The sequence below is a fragment of the Caretta caretta genome, chromosome 5 (assembly GCF_965140235.1).
Source record: "Caretta caretta isolate rCarCar2 chromosome 5, rCarCar1.hap1, whole genome shotgun sequence".
Taxonomy (NCBI): Eukaryota; Metazoa; Chordata; order Testudines; family Cheloniidae; genus Caretta; species Caretta caretta.
In genome coordinates, this window is record NC_134210.1 from 123,666,739 (window position 1) to 123,693,673 (window position 26,935).

Genomic DNA, 26,935 nt, shown 5'->3' on the forward strand with positions numbered 1-26,935 from the left:
TTTCACAGTTGCAGATGCTTTATTCACAGCCCATAGATTGAAACCAATATCTAGAATGTGTAATACAGGAGTCCAGTGTGCTCTCTCCAGCTGCAGAGTGTGGTTTTGGAGGGGGCCTGTGCTTTATTTGCTAGTGAACAGAGAAAATTGATGGCATAGGATGAAAATTGATGCCCGCATTCCCATGTTTCTAGGGTACAAAGTAAAAAACCACCCTTTCAGGGGGAGAGACCGATTTGGTAAATTATCAATGGCAGTAGGGGCTAAGTCTGTAAAACAGGTACCATTTTCTTGGATAAGATTAGGTGATTTTCTCCCTACATTTTAGGATTAAAGTGTGCGGTTGAGCCCATAGTTTGAACCCACATGATTTCCAGGTTCCTTTACAGAGTTAGGATTTTTCCTTTTTCAGTCCCCCTAGAGGGACAGGGTGGTAGTATAATCCCACACCCTAATATGTGTAGCTGGCAGTGAAAAGGGACTGTTTCGCAGCTCCATCACTCTTCCCAGAGACAATATATTGTCCTTTGGATGCTAACCCGTTAATCTGAAAAAACAAAAAGGAGGGAGAAACAGTTACCCAGAGGAGAGAGTAAAAAAAAAAAAAACAGGGAGAAGTAAAGAACGCAGGGAAATAAGGAGTGCTTCTGTGAATTCCCAAATAAAATTTACGAGGGGGATTGGAGAATTTAGGAAACAGATAAGATAAAGACTGTTATACTTCTAAGGCAGAATGGTAATGATCAAAAGTTATTGCATCTGATAGCTATCTGTAGGCCTATATAAAATGAGCTAACCATCTCAGACAACTTTACCCATATTGTAAACATGTCCACAGAAATTACCTTTAATTAGCATCCTAGTTGACAGTCTCAGCAAAGAAACCAAAGATTGATTGGGTAAGGAGAATAAATAGAGTGACCAGATAGCAAGTGTAAAAAATCAGGACGGGGGTGGGGGGAAATAGGTGCCTATAGAAGAAAAAGCTCCCAAAATCAGGACTGTCCCTATACAATCGGGATATGTGGTCACCCTAAGAATAAATCACCCACTTATGCTTACAGATGTCTGCAGAGTAGATTTGAGGACTATTATTGGGGCTTTGAGGGGAAGTTTGCACAGCAGTTTCCTGTGTTAGACTTGTATGTGGGGCTGTCAGCCAAGAACCAAACTCAAGAAAGAAACATCCTTGGATGAGCATGAAACACAAGGATGGATCAAAGCAACAGGCATCTTTAGAACTTGGGGAACATGTCCCCATTTATCACACAATGTGTTGTGCAGTATCTCTCTGAAGTAGGGTGATGGTTCTTTTAAAGATCTGGACTTAGAACTGGAAGGTCTGGAGTCTGCTCAGTCATGATAATGAAGTGAAGGTCCCATACCTGTGCCCGTTTGCAAAATGCCTCCTGCGTAGCCTTCTTGTTCTCAGGTTTGCCAGCCCAAGCAGCAAGTGCTGATGCCTGCAGAGCCCGTCCATATGAGAATGTCAGCTTCCAGGGTTTGGGCAAAGAACACTGGTTGATGGCACTGAGGTTGAGAGAAGCTTCCTCTTCACTTTGGCCTCCAGACAGGAAGCAGATTCCTGCAGGAGGGAAAAAAAAGAAGACTTAAAAGTTTAGAGACCACTGATTCACTCTGATGTCCTGAGATGAAGCAGAATCTTGTAGTGGAGGCAGCAGGAACATAAAGAATCACAAATCACTGTTTTCCCAGGGAAGGCATTTCGGTGAGACTGAAGAGAATTAGGTCAACTGTATATCCATAGATACTGTATCCTATCAGTCCTCAGTGAAATTACATATGATGCCCAGTCAAATCTACCACTGGTGTCTGCTGTTCTGTCCATAACTGGAGATGCAACAAATTCTCTTAAAATCTACCAGTGCAACAACCACACAACCCAGCCCCTTGGGAACAGAACAGGTCATTAAATGGAAGCAAATGGAGACACATAAAGGGAGACTCAACAAGGGAGACATGGTGGACTGACCCCTCCCACTCAGGTCTTACTGCACCTCAGTACATGAGACTTGATGGTTTCAAATCACGATAGGTCCTACAAGCAACCCTAATAAGCGTTTGAGTCACTTGGATGGATGATCCTTGTGTCTGCATGGAGAAGCAATGGATAATAATGAGTTACCAGGAACAGCAGCAGGAACAGTGCGATCGAGGGCAGTGACTGTTGCCATGGCTACCTCCTGAGGGGTGTACTTCTTGGGGCAGGAATGCCCAGCAGTCACCATATTCGGTTTCAGCAGTGTTCCTTCCAGGTAGACATGATGATCATTCAGGGCTTTGTAGACAGTAGCCAGGACCTGGGAAACAATGAGAACAGGAGGATCGTTCAATGCTTATTCATGTTCGCTCAATGCTTGGCTTCACTCCCATACTGATTCACCAGTGGGATCCAGGTCTGCAAACCTGCTGTAGAGGGACAACCTATATCTGGGGTGAGAGTGGAATTCACTGTCCATGTTTTATCCAGGCTAGGCTTCAACCCTCCTTCCATCACTTTACCAACAAGCCCTCCAAACCTGCTATGGAGAAATATTTGTCCCCTGGGATGATAGAGAAATTCATTCTCCATAGTTATGGAATTCTTGGCTTTAGCCCCTCAAACCTACCTTGCTCTGGAATGGGAAAGTTACAAAATATGGAATGGTAGTGGAAACATGGATGATACCTCTTCTCTTAGAAGGGTGAGCCCTTCTCAGCGAGGAAACAGGGTAGCCTCGTGGCTAGGGCACTATTCCCACCTCTGCCACCTACTTACTGTGTGACCTTAGGCAACTTGCTCAACCTTTCAGTGCCTCCTTCCATCCCCCACCCTACCCTCCATCTGTAAAATGAAGAAAAGAAAGTGCTTTGAGACTTATGGATATAAAGCTCTGTTTAAGAGCTAAGTATTGTTATTATTATTATGCTGATTGATGAAAACGTCTGGTAGGTAAGAATCTTACCTTCTCTGTAACATACTGACAGCGCTGGAGGTCATGCTCTCCATCGGGTAGGACCTCCGGTTCTACAATGGGCACCAACCCATGCTAAGAATGGAAAAACAGAAGTCAGTGGAGGTCTGGACAAGAGACTGCCCTATCAGGGATAACCTGAGAAAGGGGTAGTAAAGCAAAGAGAACTACCGGAAAAGAGAAGATACCAACAGACTCTCTCAGCATGACAGACAAAGAAGCCTCCTCTCAAACACATGGGAACTATTTCAAAAAAGAGTAGGAAAGGACACCACTTATTCCCACATCACAGGAAGGGAGGGAACTATTTCACACACACATTGAGAGTTTATACCTGCTGGCAGATGCTGGCATAGCGTGCCAGTGTGTTGGCATTCTCCTGGATGGCTAGAGTGGAGGGAGTTGTTTCTGTGATCTTCAGCACAGCACGCCACTTGCCAAAATCAGCGCCATCCTTCTTATACTGGGCGCAGCGCTCAGCGAGCCCATCCAGCCCTACAAGTATTAAAGGGAAAGGAAGGTGCCTTAGTTAGAGCCTCCAGATTTATGTGGCCGGGGCTGAACTTTGTGTCCTCTACGCAACCCTGTGGAGGTGGGGATGCAGAGCGAGTGCGGGGGTGGAGGTGGCCTGTGGCTCCTACCTTCTTCTCATGGAGACTGCTATTGTGTGGTCCCTGTGCAGACTACATGCCCAATGCAGTAGCTGCTCGCAGTATGGCCCTTAAAGAATGGGGTTCCTTAAATGGACAGAGCTAGGATGGTAACTAGGGAAACCCTGGGTATAACCTATGGTTAGCAAAGCCTCTGGGTATAACCTATGGTTAGCAAAGCCTCTATGCAGGACCCATAGTGTTGGAAACAGGAACTGCTGCACAAGGTCAGAGGATTAGTACATAAAATCTGATCTCCTGATTCTGACTATGTAAAACCTGATACCTCAGAGGACCACTAGTCCCATCTAATTTCACCCCCCAAAATACACATGAACAACCCTGTAATGTTAACTTGTGGGGGGTGAAGGGATAAACCCTTTCTGATCCCAGCTGGTGATCAGTTTTATGCCTTGAAGCAAGACAGAGTTCTTGTAACTTACTACCCTTCTGCCTACTTATTACCTTGCAGCCCCTGGTGCTGCTGGCAGCGCTCATCAAGCCAAAAGGGATGTTTCTGGGCGGGGGGAGGCTGCTCTCTGCATGCTGGCTGGTATCTGGAGGCCTGTGGTGGTGGTGGAGTGCATTATGCCTAAGTGTGTAAGAGGGGAGCAAGGGGTGCCAGTGAGCACATGCCCCCCCCCACACCCTCCTGTGCCTTTGGAGGTACTCTTTTGCTCCTGCCCTCTGCAAGCACAATACTTTCAGCTACTGCTGCTTGTATAGTGCACCTGCTTCTCCCCGCCCCACATGGCTTTCACTTTAAGAACCATAGCTGAGCCCTAAATACTCCAGTCATTTAAATCTCTCCTTGTCAGGAAATGCAACCCCATTCTTCATGGTTTAGAGGAAATGTCTCACCTTGAATGGTGGTTTCTCCATTAGTTCCTGCCAGCGGGGCTGTTCCTTTATCAAGCTACGGGAGGTACATGGAAAGGAAGACGTGTTAACAATTAACAGATCAGTATAATTTCTGCTACTGTAACCCAGAGCTAGTATAGACTCCTCAGCCTTCATCAGCAGGAGTCACTGTGACAAATGGTGCAGGAGCTCGGTGGGCAGAGTCACTGGAAGAGACAGAAAACAAGCGCTGGGGAATGGGGAAATTGCAGGAGAGAACAATGCATGACAATGAACAAACAAAGCATTGGGAGTGGGAAGCAGAATTGTTGGTGGGAACAACCCCAGAACTCGAGGAGTTGGGGAGAGTCACTGGAGAGGATGGAATCAAGAGCCTTGAGGACAAGGGGATGGAAGGGTGAAGCAAGAGCTCTAGGGGGTGGTGGGATTTGCTGGATAAAACAGGTCAGGATCAGTGGCTTTAGCTGTGCCTTGGCTAATAGTACAGGAGCACTGGCTGCAGCGGTAATGCAGAGAATGGTGCCAGAATGACAAAAGAGCATTGCTTGTCAGCGAGATCCCTGCCTGGGCACAGTTCACACTGGGAAGGGCTCTGGGGCTATTGTGCCAGCAGGGCCCTTGGAGAGATTCACCTTTATTCCCACCACAATGCCTTTGTCTTTGATGACATCTGGGAATGGCTTTCCACTGCTGTCCTTCTGATAGAGGGTCTCATGGAAAAAGATCACGCCCCCAATGCTCTGATTGATGGAGGCATCCGAAGAAAAGAGGATCTCTCGGAAGGCACGGCGATTTTCCTCTGTGTTCTCTACCTTGATCCTCTGCAGTCTGCTCCCCATAGTACCTAGCAAGAGGGGCTGAAGGTCAGAGAACATGATATTGGGAATGATTGTCCTTTCACTTATCTTGTATAATTGCAAGGATGGTGTAACTTAGAATTAGGCCTTCTGTGCCTGTGCAGACCTGGGCTTCTCTCCTCAGCCCATGCCCTCATAGTTCTGTCTACGGACACCAACCCTGCCCTGATGGACCACTTGCTCCTGAAGAAAGATGGAGATTGATTGACTCCTGCCTGGGATCTCAAATTATTTGAAAAGCAAAATGGCTTGAAGGTCACTAAGAAATATCAATAACTGTTCAACTCACCCACAGACTCATCCGCAGCCAGGATCCCCTTTCCTGGAGCCACAATCCGCTGTGCTATGTCAGACAGAGCCTTCTTCTGCTCTGGAGTCAGCGCTGGAAACTGGTGGGTCATGATGGCTATTCTGGAGAAGACACAGAGACACCCATTGTTTCATACTGAGGTCTGTTGTGGATAGTGTTTGTAAAATCACATTGATTGGATATAGACACAACAATCTCATGTATCTCCTTCTGGTGGGAGTGAGGTTCTCAATATTCTTCAAGGAGTCCGGTGGCACCTGAAAGACTAACAGATTTATTTGAGCATAAGCTTTCGTGGGTAAAAACCCCACTTCTTCAGATGCATGGAATGAAAATTACAGATGCAGACATAAATATACTGACACATGAAGAGAAGGGAGTTACCTCACAAGTGGAGAACCAGTGTTGACAGGGCCAATTTGATCAGGGTGGATGTAGTCCACTCCCAACAATAGAGGAGGAGGTGTCAATTCCAGGAGAGGCAAAGCTGCTTCTGTAATGAGCCAGCCACTCCAAGTCCCTATTCAAGCCCAAATGAATGGTGTTAAATTTGCAAATGAAGTTTAGTTCTGCTGTTTCTCTTTGAAGTCTGTTTCTGAAGTTTTTTTGTTCAAGTATAGCTACTTTCAAATCTGTTATAGAATGTCCAGGAAGACTGAAGTGTTCTCCCACTGGCTTTTGTATGTTACATTTCCTGATGTCCGATTTGTGTCCATTTATTCTTTTACGTAGGGACTGTCCGGTTTGGCCAATGTACATGGCAGAGGGGCATTGTGGGCACTTGATGGCATAAATAACATTAGTAGACGTACAGGTGAATGAGCCTCTGATGGTGTGCTGATGTGGTTGGGTCCTCTGATGGTGTCACTACAGTAGATATGGGGACAGAGTAGGCAACGAGGTTTGCTACGGGGATTGGTTCCAGGAAAGACCTAGGGAGAAGCCTGGGAACCAAAGGAGAGGCTGTGTTAACCACAGCTTACTGGGAAACAACACTAGGGGCTCAGAGGTAGGAAGTAGCCAGGGAAACAGCAGCACATGTGAATGGTGTAGTGGTGCTGAGTACACCACAATGCCTTGCCTGCCACAGCATGGGGCCAGAGTTAGAGCGGTTGGGGTGGGGTTATAGAGCCAGGCTGGCAGGGCAATGGTGCAGATTAGGATTACACCTCTAGAAGGAACAGCCCATTTTAACACAGCTGGAACCCAGAGCAGAAAGTGTCTCTGTGCTCCCTCATCAGCCCCAAGGAGGGGGATCTAGAAGCATCAACACAAGGATTACTGAGCACAGGATGGGGCTGAGGTGTGAGCCCAGAGGATGGGTTAGGGAGTAGCCTGCGAGGGGTGAAAGGATCTCTTGTTACCCCAGAGGGGGTCCAAACTAGACATGACTTTGAAGGGCTAAGTCGTGGGCACAAACAGGCCATTGCAGGTTCAGGGAAGCGATCAACAGGGGATGCAAGAAGTGAAGACTCCTGCAATGCCATGACATGATGACAGAGGATGCTATTGTGGTGAGTGGAACTGCTTGCATCTACCCATTAGACATGTCGCGTCCCATTTAATTCTCTAATTTACATGCTTAGGCACCAATCCTTGAACTCCACTGTCTTCAATGGGACTCTGTGCAGACCAGCTTTTAGCATGCGCTTGGTATCCTATAATACGGCCTAAACAAGAGCTAGCACTGATGAATACTAGCTCAAAACACTTCAGTAGCATTACTGTAAGTCTTAGGGCCAATCTGGGGCACCCTTACTCAGGTCAACAAGCAGTAATTCACACGAGCAGTCACATTCACTTTAAGTGTTCCCTAATGTAAGGGTTGTACAAGCTGGTCCTTTGTGTTCTGGACCCTTACTACAGGACACTGTAGAATCCTCCCAGAGAAAAAGATATATTTAGATTTTTTTTCTCCACTATTTTCTGAGGTCTTGGAAAAGGGTCAGGACAAATATCTACACCCAGTGCGTATGGCAAGGAAATCTGTGATACAGTAGATGGAATCTACCTGTTAAGAGTGGCAATGAGATGATGTAACAAGTGAGTAGTTAGCTCTCTGTGGTGCACAGCAGTTGTGTGGGAGACAGCTGTGAATCACAGTATGGGATGGTGGTTTTGCTGGAAGTTAGACCAAGGCATGGTGATTTCTAGGTGCCCTGTATACCTGCTTAGTGATGACCCTTTAGCTGGGAAAATTTGAGAGTGATAACATAACACATACACCACCGGCCAATCAGAATCTCACTTTTGAGTTTCAGCTTCTGGCCCATGAGTGTTGTTTTTCTGTTTATTGTAATTGTTCACAAAACAGATAGAGGGGAGGAAGAGCAACAACAAAGGAAGAAAAACACAGAAAATGCACAAAATCAGATGCAGCGTGGTAGCTAAACAGAATGTTCTGCAGAGCTTTCCAGCAAGCTCTGCTGGTGCTTTAAACAAACAGGGCTGTTTGTCTAACCCAGTCCCTGCAGAGAGGCAGCTGGCCCAGAAAAACACAGCAATGAAAGTCAATATTGCTGTGCTGGAATTTAGACCTTTCCCCAGTAGGCACAGTGGTGCAATGCAGAAGGGAAATATTGTCACAGACATCAGCACAAACATTGCATTCAGTTAATATTACAACAGAATGGACTAAAGTGCAGGCGCACATGGGGATGGGAGAGGGAACCTGGGGAAGAATTTCAGTGGTGTTAGCATGTTGCACTTCAGAGCGGGTTAGAAACATCTGTTCTTTCTTTATGCCTTTCCCTTGGCTATTACCCTCAGTACTTTGTTTCTTACATACTTTCAGTGTCAGGTTTAGAATATCATTTGCCCATTGGAGAAACCAGTTGTGTTATAACATCTGGGTTCTGGACAGCAGAAAAGAGGGGATGCAATTGGCACAGGTGTTCATGATTGTCTTTTATCTCTCCTTTATATAAAATATGTCAAATGTGCAGGGAACATGTTGACCACTTGGCCCTCTCTGGGTGTATGCAGCTTTGTCTGCACAATTACTTGTGAGCACAATTCTTCAGCACTTGTGTACATGCACATTTACACACTCAAAACCCCATTTGTATGCACAAATCATGTGCAAGTAGATCTGTGTGAGTGAATTCTACCATTGTGCACAGAAATGGTAGTGCTTAAAGTGTGTGAAAGTGATTTGAATGAGTAAAAGCTGAATGTGTACCATTGGACGTGGGTGAGGGTTTTAAAATGTGGCTCATAACAAACAGGCAAAAAGTACAAGACCTGAGTCTGATTTCTGGTTCAGCTGTCTGTTGGGAACACTGGGATGGAAAATTTAACCTTTTGCATAATGGAAACAAAAGTAATAAGTGCTTGTGCAATGGCTGGCATCTTGGCCAACAAAAAGGATTTAATTGGGGACCGCTAGAGCTAAACGCAGGAGTTGCTTGAGCTATGGAACCAGGCTTCCCCAATGAGACCTGCAATAGATCTGCATTCTCTGTGGATCATGTACAGAGAGTGACATGTTAAACTTGGAAGATGCAAACTGCTCTAAAATGCTTAATACTTGTATTATTCTATTGACTTGAGAAAAATTATTCCTCCTAAACAAAAGCGGGGAAAATCCTCTCATTCCTGGGGAAATGAGGAAGGGAATTGCCTGAAAGTATGGCAAAGAAAATAAGTAAGAACCTCTAAGAGAAGAAACAAAGAAGCATTGGTGTAGAATACAAGGCAAATTGCCCTTTCGGAAATGCATTTAGAATTAAAAAGGCTGGTTGGCCCAAAACAGATGTGAAGGAAGAGAGAAAGTAACACGCACACTCAAGAGTGCATGAGGGACAGAGAGGTGGCTGTTAGAGGAACAAGTGAGGAATTAACCGTTCATGACTACAGGAAATGAGGAGCGTGAAGCCATGCAGGGGCTCCCTTTTCCTCTCTTGTACTGCAATCTTGTACTTACATTCATTCTGGTGCTCATAAGACAGAAAGCCAGGGCACTGTCCTACCATGCCGTGAACGGGAACATTATCCAGAAATAGTTTAAAGCACTGAATTTTACACATACAAGCATACATGCTGAACGTTAAATCAACAGCCATGTTTACAAAACTAAAATAACTGCTAGAGAGAGAAAAGCCATCACAGTGCCAATCAGCATCTCATGTGGCTTTGATGGTGGCGAGTATATATACTGCACTGTCCTACAGGCGCAAAGACAAAACTGTAGATGTAAAGAATGTAGATTAGGGGGTGGGTCCCCTCTGCCAAGTGTCAGAGGAGGAAGGTTTGTAAGGGATCCTTTCTGTGTGTCTTACAGAAGAGGAAGTTTCCCCTTTGTGCACAGAAAAGGAGTGGGGAGTGTAATGTAGCAAAATGCCTCAGATCTGGAAGAATGCCTAGATGAAGGATTCAGACTGCCACTGCCTTAGGAAAATGAGCAAGCACTTATGATGAAGATGGTGTTTTTGTCCAAGTTCTCTCAAGTGGCTGGAAGATCAGACCTCCCAATTCCCTAAAAAACCTGATTGCCAGCTGTTTGGTTTTCTGCACCTGTGTGCAGGTAGTGGGCATACATGCACCATGGCTTTTCTTATAGCAACTTGTAAGGTAAGGTTTTGCTGACAGACTGCTAAATATGTGTGGGTGTTGTAGGGGAGAGGAGAGGGAGCGAGGAACTTTCCCCCATCTTATCCTTTGCTTTGGGGGCAGGCATCAAGTGGCCCTTGCACCAGACTAGCTAAGGTCACATTGTCCCCTCCAAAGTGGGTGGGAGGGTATAGGGCACGTGTCTCCACTGGCCAGCAGAGATTATGGCTGCAGAAGGGAATGGACACTGCTCTGCATTCCGCTCAATGCTGCTGCGTCTCCTTTTTGGTGACGGGCACAGGGAAACAGGTGTCCTGAGGTCTAGGGAGTGGCTGGGTCATATACGGGACTATTCCAGCAGCTGGAAGACAGGTGGGTTAGAGCACTCGTTTTCAGGTGCTGAGGATAGTTTCTTCTTCTTGGTGGTGACTGCGGTGGTGCCATGCCCTGGTGGGTAGTGGTAGGACTGAGGGATTGTGGGAGGGTTCTGCCATGCTGGCAGTTGGCACTTTTCCCTGGAGTAGATGGAAAGTTCTGGCAGGTCCCCTCGAGAGCTCTAGTCCTTGGGATGCTAGCAGGGGCAGTGTTGGTGTTTTGGTGAATTAGGAGGTTGAGGGTGCTGGCTTGGGGATGATGGAGGGGTCCGCAGCTGCCAACGAGCCTATTCATGTTCCGTAGCTCTGAGCAATTTACTGAAGATGACTGTTCTCATCCTCTGTATTCAAAGGGGTCCAACTCCACTGCTAGTACAGTGGAATATTTCTGCCAACAGCTTCTGTTATCTCTTTTCATGTAGCCTTCTTTCAAGACTATCCTATGTCCCCTTGTCAAAGCCAGTCTCACCAGCACTACTGCTATAATACTTCAGAGGAATTAAACACTGAATGCAGGTTGCAACGCTTCATCATCCCTGACTGTGCAATGTGCATGCAAGGAATAAAAAGAAGATTGCATTCTGCAGCTACAGCCCAGATCTTCCCACATGCACTTACACGAATCACCATTTAAACAAAGTAGCAGAAAATGACACAGAGACAAACACACAGGCTATTGATCCAGTCTCCTGAATTACAGATGAGGATTATGTGTTCGCATTCGCTTCTTCCAGGTGTTCTTTGTTACAAATTTAAGCCAAAATAGTTAGCAATTTCATCAAATGGGGCTTATTACATTTATAGAAGATAGATGAGAGAGATCACTGCAGAAAAAAGAAAAACTAAGAATGAACACGTTTCTTTCCTGATTTGGCTAGCGATGGCATAGTTTTACAAGCCGTTCCTGACAAAGCAAAATCCACACATTTACAGAAAAGATACATATTCTCTCCTCCCCCCACATTCAGATCAGAAATGAATCAGTAGTTGATTATCACTCACTGTTTGAGGACAGTTTCTCCTTCTCTGCTAAAAGTTCCTTCTAAGGTAGCTGCGGCCAAATAGGTCCAATCTCCCAACTCCCAAGCTTTTTATAACTTTCTCACCAATATTTTTTTTTCTCCCTCCTCTTCAGGCTGTTTGAGGTGGTGTCTCTATGCAACACCTCTGATTGGCTGAAGGACCATAAATCTGCCCAGCCAATCAGATTTATTCTCTCTCTCATATACCGGCTTGGAAGAATTATAGTTTTGTTTCTTTCCAAGTGAGAATGACAAATTCCGTAAAGATTCTTTTGACAGATCAGTTCAACAGCTTCCTTGTCCCTTTCAAGACATAGAACAAATTATTGCAAGACCTACACTGGAACATGCTTACAGTGAACCTGGCTAGAGCTTGCATTTTAGGGCCAGATCCTTAGCTGGTGTAAATCAGCATAGCTCCATGGCATTGCAACCCTCTGATTTGGTCCCTTGGGGCCAGGGCCCATGTGTTCCCTTGGATTTTGTATATGGCTTGCAAAGTGATGAAGCTCAGTTTGCAATCTTAGTAATAGAGTCAGTCTCTGGTAATAGTGCAGCAGAATGCAGTCACAAATTGCTTCAGTGCATTGCAGTGTGCAAATTGGAATTCTGTTTGTGGGGTGAAATTCACCCGAGGAGGACAGGTGAGCACAAGACCTATTCAACACTTAAACCCTCAGATTAGGCTTATGTGGTGCATACTATTCACTGTGAAAAACAAATGAATTCTCTGTACGTGGCTTCCAGGGCATATATGCTCATACTGCTGATATTTTCAGTTTGTCAAATCACAATAGACAAGGCTGATTTTTTCCTTAGGCTTTTCATATTCTAGGTAGCCCACCACAGTGGGGTTGGACACATATAGTACAGGGACTGCATTAAGCCAACGTCATACTCTTAGCAATGGCACACATAGTAGCCTTGGACGTTAGAGCTTGTTTTAACTGAACAATGCAATGTTTGCTTGGCCACTGACGTTCTCTGTCTGTTTTTTATGGCATGTGTCATAACCTTCAGGTGAGCAGCAGCTGCCAGACACTTGTTGAAGGAATTGTGGCTTCTTATCAAAGGAGGGCACCTTCATGAGGCCAGCACCCTCCCACACTGAGCTTCTCCACCCCTTATGGTGTGAGACTTGGACCATGGCAAATGCACAATTAGAGCTAATACAGGGCCAAACCCTCAGCTGGTGTAAATAAACATAGCTCCATGAAAGTCATTGGAGTTACAGTGATTCGCCCTAGCTGAGGATGTGGTCTGTTATTTCTTCCTTTCACTTTTTACTTCCTTCCTGATAAGCCTGTTTGCAGAATAACATGGATGTATAGCAATTGTGGTGAATATCTATGGCCAGAAAACCCTAACTGCCTTGTGGTATCTGTTTCATTATTTGATACATCTCTCACCTGGGGACTCCATCCCTTCCAGAGAGATGGACTCAGTGATCTAATTAACTGTTCTTCACCTCTAACTGCTGTGATCCTATATAGTAACAACCGATATTTATCATGACAAGCCTTATTAAAGGGATCTGGTGGGGGTAAGCAGGACAGGGGTAGTTACCATACCAACATGCTCCTTTCAAATTTGTCCTGCTCCTTTGAATGCCCCAGAGAAAACCCAGCTTGGAACCTTGTTTCTCCTGATCCTTTTGAAAGCTCAGCCGTGCTCCAGGGTGTATCGTTCCCCACATGATGAGGAAGTGATATGACAGGGGCCCTTGAAAGAAGTTGGGCAGAAGGACAACAACTCTGGGCAGAATTCCTAAAAGTCTTGCTGGGTATTTTTGAAAACACAGTGTAACATCCCATCGCCCAATGTGCATTTTTTGAAAGGTTTTGTTTTTCTGAAGAATTTGATGTCACCTACCATGCAACTCCTTCTGGGCTGATATCTAGCACTACAGGAATTACAGGCCCAGAAGTGTCTCTGAGCAGCCAGGAAGAATTTTAAAAATACTCTGAAAGTGACTAAATATGGAGACTCAATTCTGCTTCCAGTTAGGGTTGACACAAAACTGAACACCCTTGCCCCGTCTCCTGCCCCGCCCCTTCTTCAAAGCCCCCCACACACACACTCCCTCTGTCATTCGCTCTCCCCACACTCACGCTCTTGCTCATTTTCACCAGGCTGGCTCAGGGGCCCGGGGTGCGGGAGTGGGTGAGGGCTCTGGCTGGGGGTGCAGCTCTGGGGTGGGGCCAGAAATGAGGGATTTGGGGTGCAGGAGAGAGCTCTGGGGGGGTGCAGGAGCGTGCTCCGGGTAGGGACCGAGGGGTTCGGAGGGCAGGAGGGGGATCAGGGCTGAGGCAGCGGCATGGGTGGTCGCGGTTCCCAGCCAATGGGTGCTGCGGAACCAGCACTTGGGGCGGGGGCAACGTATGGAGCCCCCTGGCTGCTCCTATGCGTGGGAGCCAGAGGAGGGACATGCTGCTGCTTCCGGGAGCCGAGCAAAGCCACGGCAGGCAGGGAAGCTGCCTTATCCCTGCTGCACCAACTGGACTTCTAACGGCCCACTCAGCAGTGCTGACTGGAGCCACCAGGGTCCCTTTTCGACCAGGCATTCCGGTCAAAAACAAGACACCTAGCAACCCTACTTCCAGTCCTAGAGAGAGTGGTCTTCCAGACAGGATTGGGAGTGAGCAAGCATTCCTACGTGATATCGCACTAAGCCCCAGCCACATTAAAATCGAGAGCTATGACGCAAACAGCCATAATGGGAAAAGTGTAGAGGCTAGAGCAAACTCTAGAAAGCTAGTGTGCTCGTTGATAGGTAAGAGCCAGCTGAGGATTTGGCCCAATGATGATAAAAAGTCGGTTACTTGCACCATAACTTTTGTTCTTTGAGATGTTTATTCCACTCAGGTGTGCACGGGTACTGCTAGGTAAAGTTCTCCGGCTTTGGTGTGCATGGCACATACACACCTCAGTGGAACACACGTCTGCAACCGTTTGAAGAACCACCATTTAGGATTATTTTAAATTCTTTGGGTCAGGGACTGTGTGTGTGTTTTTCTACAGGGCCCAGCCCAACATGTCCCTGATACTCCTAAGATCGTCCATACTGGGTCAGACCAAAGGTCTATCTAGCCATCCATACTGGGTCAGACCAAAGGTCTATCTAGCCGTCCATACTGGATCAGACCAAAGCTCCATCTTCTGACAGTGGCCAATGCCAGGTGCTCCAGAGGGAATGAATAGAACAGGTAATCATCAAATGATCCATCCCCTGTCACCCATTCCCAGCTTCTAGCAAACAGACTTTAAGTCCAGAAGGGACCATCATGATTGCAGGCCAAAGAACTTCACCCACCCACTCCTGTACTAAACCTCTAACTTCTGGCTGAGTTACTAATACTAACATCCTCAAATCTTGATTTAAAGACTTCAAGTTACAGAGAATCCCCCATTTACTCTAGTTCAAACCAGGAAGTGACATATGCCCCCTGTTGGAGCAAAAAACTTCCAAGATCTCGCTCAATCTGAGCTTCCCAACCTCAAATACTGATTGAGGCCTTTACGTCCTACCCTAATATAAGTATTTAAATAAAGATTGATGATGATGCAAGGAAGGAAAACTGTGCCCTAACTTTGGGGGAAAGGAACGTGATGTCTGAAGTTGCCTCACACCATTTCACAATCTGCCACCACATCAGAAATGGGCAAAGTTAGATTAAAACCCAGTCTGCAGCGTAAAGCCTGTCCCTAGCCGTGGCAACGCTTGTATGCCTGGTTATGTCCATAAAGTGACTGAAACGGAACTGGAAATATACTGATTGGTGGAAGTGTGTGTGAGCGTGTATGTATGTGCACGTGGAAACACAGGACTGACAAAGCACAGAGAGGGTGCTCTGTGCATGGTGGGGTTAAAGTGCGATCTGATGTAGATTAGTATTCATGCGTGACTGTTCACCTTTCATCTCTCCTTTCACGCTGGGGAGAGCTGCCATCTGGCTGTTTTCTATGCCTTAGAGTCTTGCTCAACCATCTCAAAGTCCAGCTGGTTTGTCGCTATCTAATCAGGAAAGTGGTTTAAGTAGTCTGTTTCCCCACCCCATCCCACAGTCCTCATCTCAGAAACACTGGCCTTTAATCAGTGTTATGAGAATTCTGCCGCAGTCCTGGCTCCACAGCAATCAGGGCAGCCTCCTGGCAAAACTGTCCATCTCCCTGACATGTGGGGTTTGCCTCTTGTCAGCAGGTGCACCAGCCGGCACCGTGGATCCCAGATCTCCTGCTCTACAGAGGGAATTGGCTTGCTGCACCATCCCTGCACAGTACACTCCTCTCTGCATTTGGCCAGTTCCACCAGCATGTGCAGAAGGGGAGAGGCCCTCACCCTGGCCTCTAAGCCACCTGCTTGTGGATTACTTACACCAAAGAGGCACTAGGAGGGAAAGCAGTTGCCCCATGCCCTTCATGGAAGGCACAAGGGTGAAGGCTCTTGGAGTCTGCACTGGGCCCAAACACAAAATGGCCCCCAGTGTTGCCAATACCCACTAATACAGACACAGAATTTCCCATTAGCAGACACTCCCCTCCCACATGTATGCACAGACTCCCCCACAATCCCTGCTCTCTTCAACAGCCACCTACACACACACACAAACCCTTCACAAACTTTGCCCTCAACACATACATCCCTGCACACAATCACAGGGCCCCTGTACTCACACACACAATCATGCACTGCACTGTCCCCCGCCCCAGTCCTTTTATCCCTTTACTGACAATCACAAAACACACCCTCTGATATGCCCACTATCACACACTCCCCTTTCCTCATATATGCCCAACTATATCCTCCCTATACACAACCACAAATTCTTCCCCACAAGTACAACCTCTCACACACATGTCCCTGACACACTCACACAGCATCAACATACACACGTGCCCTGCACATGGAAGGACATAGGGGAGGAGGAGTGCCTTTGGGCTGAGGGGCAAGACACTGGGCTGGGGCTCAGGGTTCTGTTCCCTTCTCCACCACAGACCATCTCAGACCTTGGCCAAGTCACTTAGGGTACGTCTCCACTTGGAGCTGGAGATGTAAATTCCAGCTCAAGGAGACATACCTGCGTTAGCTCTGGTCGAGCCAGCATGCTAAAAACAGCGTAGCTGCGGCAGCACAACCAGCAGGATGGGCTTGCCACCCCGAGTACATATCTAGCAGCTTGGCTGGGTACATCTTTGGGGCAGCATGCCACTCACACTGCTGCAACTACGCTCTCTTTTTAGCATGGGCGGTATGTTTTTTTAAGGGCGGTATGTCTTCTCAAGCTGGGGATTACACCCCCAGCTCCGAGTGCAGACAGACCCTTAATCATCTTGTACCTCGGTTCCCTAGCTGTAAAATGGGATCAATATTTCTCTCTCTCAGGGGTGTTGGGAGGACAAAATCCATCAGTGAGGCACTCACATGTTATGGGGAGGACGGCCAAATAAGTACTTAAGGTCTCTTTCCAAGCATTTAAAAAAAAAAATTCAAAATGATTAATAAAGAGAATCCGCGTGAAATATATATTGTGTGTGGGCCTGAAGTGAATAGAAAGACTCCTGCTGTGGGCTTTGGAGAAGGCACCAAATGAGCAATGCATTGCTTCAGAGACACTATCCAAATGGAGAGGTGGTAAGGAAGACAAGTAACATGCTGACAAAATGATAAATCATTTCCCACACCAGAGCATTTATTAACTGATCATCATCACTTGGTTCTTTCTCTCGCTCTTTTTTAAGCCAAACAATTTGTAACCCCTTGCTGTGGGCTTTTCTTTTGCACTAACATGACCAACCAACCACCAAAAAATGAGGTGTTGTTCTGGATCCATACAGTACAAAGATTAAAAAACAAAGAAGAAAAAAAAAATACCCCACATCTGAAACATTCAACAGTCGAGGCAGCATAAATAGATAGTCACCTTTCCCTCTACGTGCCCAGGCACTTAGTGGAATAAATTCACAATGACCCCCAAATTCTACAACCTGACAAAGAACAACACTACCAAGAAGGTATTTGTGTGTGGCTCTCTGCGAGGGAGACACGGGGAAGCCATACCAGCTGCACTCAGTCTGGGAACAGGTTTCAGCATCTGTCCTGAGGGATGCCGGTGACTGTTGTGTGGAACCTTTGGAATTTTCATCAGGTGAAAATAAAATATAGTGTTTTGTCAGCTCTTAGAGTCCATGCCCTTGTGAAAACCAGAGTGATCCTCTGAAAGAATCCCAGCTGATCTAGCAAGAGATGATGTTCAGCAACTTGAGCAGGCACTGTTCTGTGCTCTAGTGACACCCTGTGCCTGACTGCCTCTCTCCTGTGTGCTGAGCAGTTTACAGGTCAGTTGCCCCTCAAGGCCTGAAAATGAACTGTGTGAAACTTACTTCCTCCGGGGCTTGTGCAAATATTCTCTTTGGTTTTGGTCCACATGGGTTCACACACAGACACGCAGCTGCCCTTACTAACCCTAGTTTTACCCTGAGTTCCAGGCTCTGACAAATGAAAGAAAGAAAACTGCAAGAGGAAGTCTTTCTGCCCCCAAACTGTTTCACTCGGTTCATTCTGAAGCCAGGAAAATTTGCGATTTGCACACAGTTTCACCTCAGTGCCTCTCAAAACTGGGAGTAGGTCTCCTCATATAGTGCCGGGTCCAAAGCACCCTAAAGTCAATAAAAAGACTCTCATTGACTGCAATGGGCTGTAGATCAGGACCATAGGGTACAAACCCTTTCAAAGGCACTTTTGAATTTGTAACAAATCCCCAGGATCTTATTTCTCATGTGGTTTTGGTTTTCAATGCACACAGAGCAGTTCTGCTAGAAAACAGCCAACTCTTGGAAACCATCCAAACTCCCCACCAGTTGGACCAGAAGATTAGTTATTTAACGTGTCTATTTAGGAGTGGCCCCTTCAATAGGGCACATTACTGAAGCATGCTCATCTGACCGTGCCCAGCTATTCATGGTAGGAGCAGTGAACTGTGACTTCTGCAGCTGTCATCTATATCTAACTGCAAGTTGAGGCAAGATAAGTGCACTGACACACCATGCTGCTGCAATTGTTCCTTTGCCTTTCCTATAAATAACATGATGTCAAAGCATGATCATCCTGGATCATCCATTGGGCTGCCCAAGGCAAACTGGAGCTTCTCGATGTCGCAGGTAGAATCCATGGACAATCAGGATAGGTGGCAACCCATCTAGGGCCAGTTTAAAGGGCTTGCACTCAAAGTTAATGAGTGAGCTCCTGGTGATACAGGATCAGGGCCTAAATGGAGAATCTGCTCTTCCTCACCTATGAGAGGTAGCTGTATGTGCAATCTCAAAGGTTGTTCTGATGTGAGGCTGTGCGGGAGTGAGAGAGTATGTGCGTGGGCCAGCGAATCCAAGCCACATACGGCGAGCTGGAGGTTGTTTGGGGAAGCTGAAGCAAAGGGGAAGAACATGGACTTTGTGTTTCAGATCATAGAATCATAGAAGATTAGGGTTGGAAGAGACCTCAGGAGGTCATTTAGTCAACCCCCTGCTCAAAGCAGGGCCAACGCCAACTAAATCATCCCAGCCAGGGCTTTGTCAAGCCAGGCCTTAAAAACCTCTAAGGATGTAGATTCCACCACCTCCCTAGGCAACCCATTCCAGTGCTTCACCACCCTCCTAGTGACATAGTTTTTCCTAATATCCAACCTAGACCTCCCCCACTGCAACTTGAGACCATTGCTCCTTGTTCTGTCATCTGCCAGCACTGAGAACAGCCGAGCTCCATCCTCTTTGGAGCTCCCCTTCCGGTAGTTGAAGGCTGCTATCAAATGCCTCCTCACTCTTCTCTTCTGCAGACTAAACAAGCCCAGTTCCCTCAGCCTCTCCTTGTAAATCATGTGCCTCAGCCCCCTGATCATTTTCGTTGCCCTCCGCTGGACTCTCTCCAATTTGTCCACATCCTTTCTGTATTGGGGGCCCCAAAACTGGACCTAATACTCCAGATGTGGCCTCACCAGTGCCGAATAGAGGGGAATAATCACTTCCCTCAATCTGCTGGCAATGCTCCTCTGCTCCAAGGTGAAAGGAGAGCTGTGGGGGAAGAGGTGTGTTATCCACAAAGGAGAAGACCCGGAGGTGCTGAAGCAGCATGAAACATGTTCCCAGAACCATGTGCAGAAACTGGGGTAAGGGGCTCATTATATGCATCATGCCTCTTGTAAAGGTCTCTTCATGTTTTTATTTGAAGAGATGAACAGATCGTTGGGGTAAGACGTGGAGAAGGTTGGGGGAAACTGGGGCTATTCTCCAGCTCCATACTTCCTCCTAGGTCAGCTTGAGCCTGATGCACTTACGCTGGCTAGCATTTCCAGTGCCTTGAGACTGGGATATATGTGACCACAGGAGTGGCATTGACTAGTGTGGAAGGAATTGAGACAAGGCCATTGTAGGTGAGGAAGGACGAGTGTGTGTGTGTTTGTGTGTGGTGGGGGGGGTTGGATGGGGCAGCTAAAAAGACAAAGGAGATCTCAAACAACAGCTGATACAGCCAAACTGTCTTGGGTCTGTGATACCAGAGACTGGTTTCTTGGACACTGCTGTAGGAGGCACATTCATGTGCAAATGGCCAGTGTGTGTGTATATGTGTGTGTATTGGGGGGTCTCCCCCCCAAAAATGACTAAGGATAGTAGCAAACCCTTCCCTTCCCTGAAAACCTCCACCCTCTTTTCACTTCATTATAAAATAAATAATGCATCTACAGGTTTAAGTAAACTTTTTTTTTTTAAAGTTCCTTTCCCTCCACTAGGTGGCGCCGGTAGTTCTGAGCACAGTTGCAACTGGCATGCTATCTGAAGTCACACCTGATATGTCTGTCCACAGACAAGGCTCCCTTGGCTCCTCCCAGCCTTTCCATAAAGGCATTTCTCGGTGGGTCACAGTAGCTTAGGGCTGTCATTTGGCCTGAGGCTGGAAAACATCCCCACGTGCATGATCAGATTGGGCTCCACCACATAGGCCTTCTCACCCTTGGTGCGCAACAGCGAGTAGAGTGCAATGTCCTTGGCGAAGCCCCGACGGCAGTGCAGCTCCTGAAGGTAACCTAAGACACGGCGGGCGGAAGGGGCGGAGAACAGCATGGCAGGCGTGCAGCACTCAGTGGCTGGCACCACGTTGTAGAGTGCAGGAGTCAGCCGGCGCAGCTCCAGCAAGTAGTGACGCCCCACCAGTTCTGCTAGTGCCATGCTGTACAAGGCAAAAAACAGGACAATGGGCCAGGTAAGGCTTGGGCGGCCGGACACCCAGGAGTACACAAAGCTCAGCAGAGGGCCCAGAAACATGCCCAGGCCGAGCCACTCCAGGATCCTCATGGGCTCCGGGTTGATATAGCGCTGAAGCCGCTCGGGATGGTACAGCTTCAGGTAGAGGGCATCTTTGAGGTGTGGCTTTGAGAGCCGTGCCAACAGCAGGTGCTGCAGGACAGGGAATATCTCCTCTTCGGGAACAGCATCGTCTTCCACCAGAAGGACGTACTCTGGACTGTAGGCCAACAGCGATTGCTCCAGGCAGAAGGCATAGTCCCGCTTCTCCTTCTCAAACTGGTTCACTGAGGCATTGGGGTCCTCCCAGTTTTTGTAGCGGCTGACCATTGCAAAGAAGGTACCCAACAGCCTGGCGTCCTGGTGGCTGCCTGGCTCCTGCTCCACGTTACAGAGAAAGATCTGGTGGCTCCGGCAGCGAGGGCCACACTGCTGGAGGAGGCGGTGGAAGCGGGAAGCCACCTGCAGGACGTAGTGGAACTCGTTCCGCCTCTGCACGGTGATGATAGTGATGAGCAGCCACGGTCTGAGGGCCTTGTCGCTTGAGATCTCTGAGGAGTTAGGAGTCCGCAGGTCCTCGAAGTAACGGAGGGCGGCCTGGCCATCCTCCTGGTTCTGCTCCAGGAACTCCTGGCTCATGGGGTTCAGATGCCAGCGGCGTAAGTAAAAATAGGAGTGGAGGAGCCGGTGGCAAATCAAGGGAGCCAACACGCCAAACGTCACCACAGTTAAGGTAAGGAGCTGAGTAATGGGGCGAGAAAAACGGCACCACTTCCCATAGAGCCGCAGTCCTTGGAGGAGCATGGCTGCTGGATACAAGGTGTGGCCTCCCTGTGCTCATGCCCCAATTCATTCACTCCTCTGCTTCTGCTCTGAGTAGCAAGCCATCAGTGGTGCAACACGAGTGAGGCCCAACCAATGCAGCCAACCTACAGGGAAAGAAGGAAACATTTAAAAATATGCACAAATCCACCAGTATCAAAGGAAGACCTTCCAGACCGAACATTCTGGTGAAAGCAAAAATTTGTGACGTGCTCATGGGGAAATGAATGCCATGCCACGGAAGCAGCAGTGGGAAAAGGTCCTTGGGCATCATGCTCAGTGGGTCCCGTACTGGGACAGTATAAGAAATAATAGAAGGACTTATGAAGGAGTCCAGGGTTCCATCCTGAGTCGCTGAGTTCATTGAGGCTACTACATCATGCACAATGGTCAGAGAGTCCCATGAGATTGCTGGGGACTCTGATCTTGTTAGTACCATTATTATGATGATACTGATATTATCATAACTGAGATTGGGACCCTACTTTATTGGGTGATGTACATACACCTGTGTCTGTCTCAAAAAGCTTGCAATCTAAGTAGACAACTCAGACTCAGTGGAAGAATGCATTATTAACCCCCCTCTCCTTCTATTAAATAAAGCAATTCCGATCCCCTACTCCCAAGTTGCTCCCTCTTTCTGGACCACGTTAAAGAGGCAGATCAAGCCTCTCAAGCTGTGTCTACATTACAGACCTTATAGATGCACAGCTGTACCGCTGCAGCTGGCCAGTGTAAGGTCTCCCATGGAGCCGCTCTACACTGGCAGGAGAGAGCTCTCCCATTGGCATAATTAAACCACCCCAATGGGTGGTGGCAGCTATGTCAGCAGGAGAGCAACTCCCGCCAATATAGTGCTGTGCACACCAGCACTTCTGTTGGTGAAACGTATGTTGGTCAGGGGGTATTTTTTCACACCCAGACTGGCAAAAATTTTACCGACAAAAGTGCGAGGATAGACAAAGACTCAGTATATTCAGGAGCAACTGGATGTATCTTCTGATTGAGCAGTTAACTCAGATTCAGAATTAAGAGTTAATTAAACATTTGAATTCAAAGCTGAACTAATCAACCCCCTCTAACTTCCTAAAAATTAGTCTTTGCCATGTCCATCTACTCTGCCCCACTCTTCTGGGCTGCCACTAGCCCACTCCTAACAGTCTTAATGCACCTGGTTTACACAGTTAGTGTAACCTTTGGGTGGGCTATAGTCCACTTCATTGCCCTTCTCCAGTGCCTAAAAATACCCAACTCCCATAGGAAAGTAGCTGGAGACCCAGAATCTCTAAGGATTTTCAGCAAGGATTGCACAGCGTCAACCTCCCCACATTCAAGGCCCTAAAGGAACTAAGAAATGAATTTAAATAACTTTATAAAATCTTATGATAAACAAATAATCTAATTTTACAGCATAACATGCCTATTTTACAATCTACATATATTGCCTTCATTTATACATAAACATAAATAAAGAAAAATTAAAATCTTCAGTCCCCACAGAAACACAGTGAGAAGAAACTGAAAGTTCCCCAAATCTTAGGTTTAGTTCACCTAAATCTCAGAGTCTTTAATCACCAAATCTATACAGTCTGCTGAGTCTAAAACAACATCATCCCTCCCCTAGCTTGTAGGAATCTTCAGTTGGAATCCGGACAGACTCTTCCTCTGCTGAAATCACTGCTAGCCAGTCAGCTGACGGATTAACCAACTGCTCAGTTACATATTTAGATTTAAAGAAAACCCTGTTACAAGAAAATACAACACTGAGAATAGTAAAATAGAAGTGACTCTTTCCCCATTACTACATTTAAAGAAAAGTTGGTGAATCACACTAGCTGAGACAATGTAACTGGACCAGTTTGGCTAAAATCAAAACATTCGAAGCGTACAGTACAATTAAAACGGAAGTTGTTATTTTTTTCCTCCCAATTTCCCCTGGCTATAATTAGCATTGCCCAGGCTTCCCTGTTAGAAGGTAACAGTATCACTAACCTGCAAAATGCTTGAGTTAGGGACAACAGCCTGCTTCCTGCTCCTGGGCTCAGCTTCTCCCAACTCACACAGGGCACATGTTGGCCCTTTGTACAGCAGGTGCCCTGACTGCCTGCCCTCATGGAGTCTGACCCCAGCAACAGGGAACCTATAGGAGCAGACTCAATGCTACCATCCATACCCAATTCCAGAAGCTTCTGGCTGTGGAGTGCTTAATCTGCCTAGCAACAGTGACCCAGACACAGCTCACTCCTACATCCCACAGTGGGTCTCTTAAAGAGACATCTCCCTATTAGGCACATAGGTTACATTAACACAGGGGTTGGCAACCTGCGGCACGCATGCTAATTTTTACTGGCACGCTGCTGCCAGCTGGGGTCCCAGCCACTGGCCCCGCTCAGCCCGCTGCCAGCCTGGGTCCTGAGCGGGGCCGGCGGCCGGGACCCCGGCTGGCAGGAACCGGCGGGTGAGCCACTGGGGTTCTGTCAGCCACCTAGCTCAGCCTGCTGACAGTCTGGGGTTCCAGTCGCCGGCCCCTTGCCACCAGGGGTCCCGGCCGTCGGCCCTGCTCTGCCTGCTGCCGGCCTGGGATACCAGCCGCCGGCCCCGCTCACTTCGCTGCTGGTCTGGGGTTCCAGCCACCTGGACCCCTGCCAGCCGGGGTCCGAGCCTCCGGCCCTGCTCAGCCCTCCTGCCAGCTAGGGCGCTGAAGCCCTTATCAAAAATTACACTACAATTATCTTAAAAACTTTGCCTATTACAGTAATCATTAAAAAAAAAAAAAGTATAATGTTAAGAAATACATAGGTTTGATGAAACAAAGTAGTTGTACTTATGTGCCTGTGCTTAATTTGTGTTTGATGACTTACCTTCTAAAAAAATCTTGCATGTCTCACAACCCCAGAAAGGGTATTAGAGCAGAGAGTTGTACTGCTGTTCTGCATATGGGCCCAGGGTCCTCAGGAATCAGGGCATGAGGACCTGAAGGCCTAAGGACGCTATAGACTTGAGGTCCACTTCTGAAGCTATCTTGGGCTAATTTGGTGAATGTACTGCCCCTGCTCCTCAGTTTGTCAGGCGCAGTGGTGAAGGGAGCACTTGCATGAAGGGCCGGATGCTGCAAAGCCTCACTTGCACAAGTACATGGGTGTGGGCACATTGATATCAGCAGGGCTGCTTGTGTCTGTAAGGCCCTGCAGGATCAGGCCCCGCATCTGTGAGTGGGGAGCACAATCAATGGTGGCATTAACATTCTCAGAGTAGAAGAAGGAAATCACGCTCCCTCCGCCAAACAAACTGGAAGCCAGCGCTGGAGGAGCTGTGGGCCCGCAGCAAGCTGTTCTGGCTCTGTAGTTTTCAGAAACACATACTTGGGTGCTAGGAAATCCCTGTCTGAGAAGGTCCCTCCCACGAAAGATGATCATTATCTGAGGGTGGCATGTCTGAGGCAGTGAAGAGCAGGAAGTGGATGCCACCTATTCTTCACATACCCTTCAGGAGAGGCATCTTTGAACTACTTGGGAAAGAGAGGAATGCGGGACTGGCTGCCAGCAAAACAGACACTTGGATGGAACACAGTTTGAAGAATCAGAGGTACCCTGAGACCTGTGCGCTTGCATAGGGTCTCACTCTCTGGGATCCGTGCTGTACACACACAGCCAGTCATCCGGGTGCCATCCCCAGATCACTGTGCCTGCAGGTCACCGCAGAGGTGCTTGCAATTTCCTGTCTTTCTCCTGGCCTGGAAAGTTGTGTTGTGGCTCCATCTACTGACTTCCTGTTCACATAGGAGTAGTAGAAGGGTCACCAAGACATAAACAGGTGAAGGAGGAAGGAAATCACCACAGCTTGTGGGACTCGAGCGCAGCCAGATGGGAGCAGAGAGGCTGTTTCCTAGGTATATAGAGGTGTGGGGGGGAACTCAAGTCAAAGGGGCCAAGAGAACTAGACTGGCCCTATCATCTGTATAATGGCCTGCCAAAGGCTAGCAGGCCCTTTAAGGAAAGTCAGCCTTAGCCTTACCTGTTACTTAGCAGTTTACCTCCCCCACCCCCCAAGCAGATCCTGATCTGGTGGCTTAATTACCAGTAGTGACCCCAGCTGGGAAAGAGTCAGGGAGGACTTCGTAGAGGCAAAACTTTGTCAGAAAGGGGAAATCTAGGACAGAGGACCAGTGGAAGTGCCAGCTTTCTGGGAAGAGCCTGGTGAAGGCAGGGTAGAGAGAACCACGGAGCAAGTTAAACTCCTGTGGGGGCCTTGGAAATAGAGTGTCTAAGAAGCAGGGAGGTCGCTGGTAGAAGTTGCCAGAGTCCCCAGGAAGGGGAGGGAGTGGGGAAAAAAGCCTAGGAGGTAGTCCTGAGTCAAAGGAGCAAAGAAATAACTCTGCAGTGCCCAGCAAGGGTAAAAAAGCAGAGAACTTCAACAGCTTGAGAGGGACAGAAGGAGCTCTGTTTGGGTGTTGGTGTGGATTCTTTAGCTGGAAGAAGATAGAACTGCAAAGAGATGACCTGGCTGGAAGGCTAGGCCATGAAAGATGAAGAGAGAAATTCTTCCATTCCTCTCCTACCATAACAAAACCTGTTCTCCAAAGTCACTGCTTTACAGCTCCACCTGAAAGTGACCACACTTCCTGATGAGTTCTCTTTGTGAACCATATTGTTGCTCCTTTTTGACCCAAGTGGCTAGCCAAAGTTTGAGGCCCTGGGGATGTTCCAGGTAGGAGTAGAAATTGGTGACAGATTGGTATTTCTCTGATGCAGTTTTGTTTATTTACACAGAATATACAGAGTCCTGTGTCTCTGAACACAGTAGGAATCAAACAGTAAGAAACAGCTTATTTTGTGAACAGAACTAAGAATAATCTTCTCTGCCTGTGTTCCTGACCCAAAAACCTGTCCTCATGCTTCTTCCAGGGTCAGACACTGTGCTTTCATAGAACAGAATATCAGGGTTGGAAGGGACCTTAGGAGATCTTATAGTCCAAACCCCTGCTCAAAGCAGAACCAATCCCCAATTTTTGCCCCAGATCCCTAAATGGCCCCCTCAAGGACTGAACTCACAATCCTGGGTTTAGCAGGCCAATGCTCAAACCACTGAGCTATCCCTCCCTTCTTCTGCTTGTCTCTCCTAGTTTATTTTCTGTTCTGCCTACACACATGCCTACATGCAAACCTCCTCAAAACAATATTCAGCAAAAGCTCCTGAGTGGGTTCACATACAGTAAAACCTCA

General features: G+C 47.4%; 2 protein-coding genes across 7 annotated transcripts in view; both read right to left on the reverse strand.

The window, feature by feature from the left end:
* ALDOB (aldolase, fructose-bisphosphate B) lies at positions 1 to 5,754 on the reverse strand. 2 transcript variants are annotated; one of them, XM_048851169.2, is made up of 8 exons: positions 5,633 to 5,754; positions 5,119 to 5,343; positions 4,487 to 4,541; positions 3,310 to 3,470; positions 2,967 to 3,050; positions 2,147 to 2,321; positions 1,386 to 1,585; positions 1 to 547 (listed from the first exon to the last, which is right to left on the reverse strand). In XM_048851169.2, the coding sequence occupies exons 1-8, from the start codon at positions 5,642 to 5,644 to the stop codon at positions 452 to 454; spliced, it is 1,008 nt and encodes a 335-aa protein (XP_048707126.1). In that variant the 5' UTR covers positions 5,645 to 5,754; the 3' UTR covers positions 1 to 451. The 2 variants fall into 2 exon arrangements, with proteins under 2 accessions (XP_048707126.1, XP_048707125.2); XM_048851168.2 differs by having other exon boundaries at positions 5,119 to 5,330; positions 5,633 to 5,748.
* PGAP4 (post-GPI attachment to proteins GalNAc transferase 4) overlaps positions 5,642 to 26,935 on the reverse strand; it is a 27,252-nt gene continuing 5,958 nt past the window's right edge. For 4 of the 5 annotated variants that reach the window (XM_048851170.2, XM_048851172.2, XM_075128865.1 and 1 more), the window contains exons 2-3: positions 20,436 to 21,820; positions 5,642 to 5,754 (exon numbers count right to left, since the gene is read on the reverse strand). In XM_048851170.2, the coding sequence (XP_048707127.2) occupies positions 20,508 to 21,695 (1,188 nt within the window). In that variant the 5' untranslated portion in view covers positions 21,696 to 21,820 and the 3' untranslated portion in view covers positions 5,642 to 5,754; positions 20,436 to 20,507. Of the gene's footprint in view, positions 5,755 to 20,435; positions 21,821 to 23,705; positions 23,894 to 26,935 lie in introns of those variants that run through there. The other variant, XM_048851173.2, reaches the window with a different exon arrangement.

Excerpts from the sequence above, each read along its gene's own strand:
- ALDOB (XM_048851168.2), bottom strand. The coding sequence starts at position 5,744 with ATGACCCACCAGTTTCCAGCGCTGACTCCAGAGCAGAAGAAGGCTCTG. Across the intron at positions 4,542-5,118 it reads GCATTGTGGTGGGAATAAAG|CTTGATAAAGGAACAGCCCC; the intron begins GTGAATCTCTCC and ends TACCTCCCGTAG. Across the intron at positions 548-1,385 it reads CATTTTGCAAACGGGCACAG|ATTAACGGGTTAGCATCCAA; the intron begins GTATGGGACCTT and ends TTGTTTTTTCAG.